We start from the raw sequence: 6127 nt of genomic DNA, 5'->3' as shown, positions 1-6127 counted from the left end.
TTCTTACAAAGAAACATAAACAAATTTCATACATTTAAAAAGTGTTTTCCATTTACCTTTGCATTAGTCCTTAAAATACACATTCCCATTTCCAGATGACATTTCAAAATTATTCTAATACAACAGCAGCATAAACATAATTCTGCAGTTATAAAAAAAAAGCTAAACTGGGACCCATACTTAAGTTATTCTCATGTGTACGCATGATTCTGAAATAAATACTACTTCTAAGCAGCTGTCATCAGGTTTTTAGGTTTGGTTTAAACACACACACACACACACACACGTTCAGTTGTGGGCAAGCATATTCTATGCGTTGCTCTGAAAGGAGTCTAAGAGCCAACCAGCCCTAGAAACTGAAGCACTCGACCAGTCTGCAAAACAGGCAGAAAAAAGTTAAATTACACAGGATTCCTACAGAACATCCAAAGCACGTGACAGTCTGCAGCCACTGGGAGGAGTTCGGGATTGCCAAGTTGTTCTCTTTGCCACTCATTTCGTAAGAAGACTTTAAGAAGATGCACGTTTTACCACTAACGAGAACGTTTATAAGTGACGTGTTTCCTCTGGGCTAATGTGACTCCCCAGAATGACCCAGCTAACTAATCACTAGTAATTTGGTCACCAGGCAAATTGAGCCTGCAAGAAAGGAAGACAGTATCTAAATTCCCACGTTGTTGTCTGACCCATTCAAGCCATTGATTTTCAACATATAAGCTCAACGTGCGATGTACAGAGCAAGCACCACCAACAACACCAGGATGGCTTCTCTTTTTCTTTTTAAATGTTTTTTTTTTGGAATGTTTATTTTTGAGAAAGAGAGAGAGAGAGACCGAGCATGAGCGGGGGAGGGGCAGAGAGCCAGGGAGACACAGAATCCGAAGCAGGCTCCAGGCTCTGAGCGGTCAGCACAGAGCCCAACGCGGGGGCTCGAACCCACAAACCGTGAGATCATGACCTGAGCTGAGGTCGGACGCCCAACCGACTGAGCCACCCAGGCGCCCCATGACAGCTTCTCTTTTTCTAAGGTTTAGGTTTTGCCCAGAATTCCTTACACATGGAATAGCCCACACCCAGAGTCATTGCTCCCACGACAAAGCCTTGGGCTGCCAGGCACACGTGGATCAGCTGAACAGACCTTCTAGTATCTTCCCTGCTCTTCAATGGATACGGTCCATACACAGCAATTGCTGCAAAGCCTGCCATTCCGCTGGGAACAAACGGTGCCTCCCTAGCCTTTCGGATACGCCTAGATCCCTGATCATCATACGAAGAAAGAGAAACATCCGTGCCGGTGGACAAAGTGACGGAAGAAGGTGCAACGGCAGGAACTCTCAAGCTCCAACCGGTTTCCGTCCTTGCACAAGATTCTAAAAACGCTACCTCAGCTGCCCTGTGTTAACATAGTAAAGCAGACTTACCCAACACGAGGCACTTCAGTCTCCGAGTACGTCTAGGTGATGGGCCTTCCTCTGCTTTAGTCCGGATGTGGCTTCTCAGGAGCTGGCAGCCTATGACCAAATGATGCATTTATTTACCTCCAAATCATACACGTCCGTTATTTATTTCAAAACAGTATATAACGTGAAGGCATAACCTGATGACGGGGACCCAATCACTCTACAGATCTGCACTGAGTTCCCAGCAGCATACCAGACTCCTGCTTTTTGTTTGCAAGTAAACTCTGAACCCAACGTGGGGCTTGAACTCACGACCCCAAGATCAAGAGTCCCATGCTCGGGCACCTGGGTGGCTCAGCTGGTTCAGCGTCCGACTCTTGGTTTCGGCTCAGGTCACAGTCTCACGGCTGGGGGGGTTAAAGCCCCGTGGGGGGCTCTGCGCTGACATCCGAGGAGGCTGCTCGGGGTCCTTTCTTTCCCTTGCTCTCTGCCCCTCCCCCACCCCCCAGGGGAGTGCACGCACATGCGCTCCCCCCCCCCATAAATAAATTAAATTAAATAAAAAAAGGAGTCCCATGTGTTACTGACTAAGCCAGCCAGGAGCCCCTAGTATAAATTGTTTTCCATACCCGGACTCTTGGCTGCTTTTCACTCTGGGTCCTCGTTTTAAAAGGTAGCTGCTACTACCTTTCCACCACTTGTGGTGCCTTTCAGTTTTGCAGCCGCTGAGTTTTGAGGGTGCTGCCTCTGGAGCGGGACACTGAGCAACTAAGACGCGTACACGGCCCTTCCCCTTTGGGAGCAAGCAGCCTGTCTGGGAAGGCAGGACCGTGTCACGTGAACGGCAGAGCGGGAGTCCTTCCCGAAGGTGGACGACAAGGGACATCTCAGCCGCTCGCGAGCCTCTTTGAGCCTCTTCCCCATCAGCAGACTGTTTTCCACTCAGGCAGCTTCTTTGGGTTTCCAGAAAACAGCAGGACTGCTCCCCAAATCCCACAGGCATTCCCTTACGGTAACGGACTCCGGCAGAAAACAGATACTGGGCACCTGCTCTTTGTCATGCCTGGTCGTGAGCAAAGGGGGTGGGGGAGTGATCGAGGCCAACAAGGTGCTGACGGGAAAGAACAACAACACACACGCCCAGAAACAGAAACGTAGCACATCAGGAAGTGATACGGTTCCCAGGAAAGACACGGCCAGGTAAGGGCGAGTGTGGGCCTTTTAAAATAGGTCTGAAATGAAGTCTATTCACCTGCCCTCGAATGTCGGCTGGACTGAGAGCCCACATCTAACAGAATGTGGTAAAGCCGTGTGATGTGGTTTCCAAGGATACAGATTCTGTCTGGCCCTCTTTGATGTCCTGGGACACTCGCCCTTAGAATCCGGCTACCACGCTGGGAGGAAACTCGGGCCACATGGAGAGGCCATGCTGAGGGTTCCAGGTGACAGCCAGCCTGTGAGTGAGAGGCCTTCAGGTGATCTCAGGCCTCAGCCTTTTTGCCTTCCAGCTGAGGTCCCAATCAGTGTGGAGAGAGAGAAGCCCTTCTGCCCTGTGCCCTTTCTGAATCTGTGGCCCACGGAAACCAAGTGAGATGATAAATCATTACTACTGTCGTAAGCCATCAAGTTTGGGGATAATCTGTTACGCAATAAGGGATCATGAATGCAGGGGGAGGAGAGTGAAAGAAGGTGGAGGGTGGCAGGGGGTGACGGCTAGTTAAATAGGATGGTTGAGGGGCCAGCGGAGCAGAGACCTGAATGAAGTGGACAGCGAGTGATGCAGATAGAGAAGAGCTTTCAAGGGACAAGAGCACGTGCAAAGGCCCCGTGGCAGGAACGTGCTTGTGGTTCTGGTTGGCATAGCTGGAGAGGTGTGGGGGAGACGGAGGGGTAGGGAGCAAAGTCAGAGAGATGGGACAGGTGTTGCAGATTATGTCAGACCAGCGATCAGAATTAAGCGGAGTGACAGTGCGATCTGGGCCAAGGTTTCAGATGGTTATTCTGGCTGCTGCACAGGAAACAGCCACCAGTAGGGAAGCCCAGTGGTTACTTGCCCTTAGAGCGGTGCAGGGCTAGCATAGTGGAGGTGAGAAGTAGTGAGTCTCTGGGTGCAGGGTAGGAGACAAGGGGAAGCTGGCAGGTCGACGAGCCTCCGACGGAGCCGGGATCCTGCTTGAAGTGCTCCAAACGCGGTCCATGGGCCAGCGGCCCCAGCAACACCTGCATCATGTGGGTGTTTTTGCCCGAAGTGGGGACTCTCGGGCTCCAACAGCACCTGCTGACATTTAACGGGATCCCCGGGTGGTCCCCACGCACATCGCACTTTTGAGAAATGCTTTTCGAGGTGCCTGCTCACTCTTGGCTGCACATTGCAAAAGGTCTGGAAAGCTTCTAAGAAACACCGCAACGCCTCGGATCGGGAGCGGAGGGGGGTCGGCCGGGCAGTTTTCAAAGCTCCCCACGTGATTCTAATTCTTAGATTCTCCTCCAGCTCATCAGCGAATTCCACCGGTTCCGCCACAAAAATACATCCCATGTCCGACCACCTCTGATCCCCTCGGTCACTGCCACTTTTGTCCCGGATGCCGTCATCCCCTACCTGGATGTCGGGATTTCACAGGCCCCCGGAACACCCAGTCAGGACGGGGACCAGTACCTGAGGCCAGTGGCTCTCAAACCTCAGCGTTTCTCAGCAAGTGTGAAAATCACTCGGGGAGGGGGGGGTGTTGTGCAAACGCTCACTGTTGGCCGGCACCCCCAGAGTCTCTGATTTAGTAAGTCGGGGGCGGGGACCGAGAATTTGCTTTTATGACAAGTTTACAGGTGCTGCTGACGCTGCTGGCCTGGGACCACATTGGGAGCACCAGGGTGGAATAGTTTCGGGCAAGCACCGCTTCCGGCTGGAGCACGTGTAATGAATTACTACGTGAATTACCACATGAATTACTACGTGGAATCCGTACGCCCTTCTAAGACCTGACCCCGCAGAGCACTGCCTTGATCCATTTCCAGAAAGGTCTCCCCTGATCCAGATCAGGACAGGTGCTGCGTGAATTGAAATGAGCTCCTCTCTCCGTCTAGGTTGGCCGGGGTGGAAAAGGGAACCGGATGGACGGGCAGGATTCAGACCAGGATAAGTGAGGAGAAGGGGAGGAGGTGGCTTTTCCAGGACGCTTGGGATCCAAGCTCCAGGGGAAGCAACGGGGTGAAGAGTTGACAGAGGAATGAGGCCAGGAGGGAGAAGGCTCTGGGATCTCCAAGTAGTTAACAACTACCCCACCGGGAAGGACCCTGCTTGCCAGGAAAGGAGAATACCTGTGGTCCAAACAGAAAAACTCAAAACGAGATAGTTCACTTTGTCCTTGGCCGACACTTTCCAGCCTCACGGGGATCAAGACATAAGGACGCTTGTCTATGAAATGTGCCTAACGAGTCAGAGTACCCAGGCTGGAAATTGGTTCACTACGTTCCATTAATAGAGTGGATTCATGGGTGCCTGGCTGGCTCAGTCCATAGAGCATGCGGCTCTCGATCTTGGGGTAGCAAGTGCGAGCCCCATGTTGGGTATAGAGATCGCTTAAAAATAAAGTCTTAAAAAGAATAAATGAGAATGGATTCAAACTTACTTCTGGAATAATAGCACCCACTCACTTTCTTTTAGAAAAAAAAATTTTTGTAAACATTTATTTATTTTTGAGAGACAGAGAGAGACAGGGCATGAGCAGGGGAGGGGCAGAGAGGGAGAGGGAGACACAGAATCCGAAGCAGGCTCCAGGCTCCGAGCTGTCAGCACAGAGCCTGACCGGGGGGGGGGGGGGGGGGGGGGGGTTGAACCCACGAACCCTGCGTTCATGACCTGAGCCGAAGTCGGACGCTTAACCGACTGAGCCACCCAGGCGCCCTGCCCACTCTCACTTCTGATAACATTTTAAAATTCACTTTTCCTTTTCGGGGATGTACGTTTCGATGTGTTTCAACACATATACCGATTTGTGTAACCACCATTGCCATCAGAACACACAACAGCCCCAGCACCCCAAAGGACTACTTTGTGCTACCCCTTTCCAGCCACACCCTCCTCCCAGCCCTAAGCTGGGACTGTAGACCTGAGTCTACACTGGGGAGACGTGAACGGAGCCATGAAGATCAAAGACACGTGGGCTCAGAGACCCAACAGGTCAAGAGAGAGACGTTACCGTAGCCTAAGCACCTACAGGTGCAGCCTGGGGTGCTGGGTTGAGAAGGGCTCTGAGGCACCTAGGGACAGGTGAAGAGTGTGGCGATCGATTAGTGATGTCTCTCACGGTCACAGGCTGGTGGTGAGGGGTCCACGTGCTGGCTGGTATTGTTAGGGTCAGGGCTGGATTGCCTACCACAGGAGCATGGGGAAGGGCCCAGGGAATGAAAGAACCCCCAAGCCCAAACCGGGCACCCACGTGTGTTGTGTGTTAGATCTCAGGTACTCCACCTTTGAATCGTTTACACCGTTTTTCTTTCATTGTGCTCGGAGACATCAGAAAGCATGGCTTCCTCATAAATGCATAAAATCTTGGGGAGACAGAGAATTAAAGTAGAAGAAAAACCGGATAAGTTATGTCCATCTGGGTATTTATATAAGTGCTTAAAACCCCAGATTGATTACAATTCGGAGCTATCCCAGAGGGCCTCAAACACAACAATACTGAAAGGAAGCGAGTTAATCATCAAAGAGAAAACTAGGAAACAAC

General features: G+C 51.4%; 1 protein-coding gene across 1 annotated transcript; it reads right to left on the bottom strand.

Annotated features, from left to right (window-relative positions):
* Positions 1 to 803: 803 nt before the first annotated feature.
* On the bottom strand, positions 804 to 1335 carry LOC109272206 (HIG1 domain family member 1A, mitochondrial-like; the record flags this gene model as incomplete). Its single annotated transcript, XM_053890749.1, has 1 exon — positions 804 to 1335. A coding segment is annotated over one exon (312 nt), but the record flags the coding sequence as incomplete, so codon positions are not given.
* Between the last annotated feature and the right edge of the window lie 4792 nt (positions 1336 to 6127).

Source organism: Panthera pardus, unplaced genomic scaffold (assembly GCF_024362965.1).
Source record: "Panthera pardus isolate Hobbes unplaced genomic scaffold, ASM2436296v1 HiC_scaffold_25, whole genome shotgun sequence".
Taxonomy (NCBI): Eukaryota; Metazoa; Chordata; class Mammalia; order Carnivora; family Felidae; genus Panthera; species Panthera pardus.
Note: the sequence above shows the minus strand (reverse complement) of the source record. Positions and strands in the feature narration are given on the sequence as shown.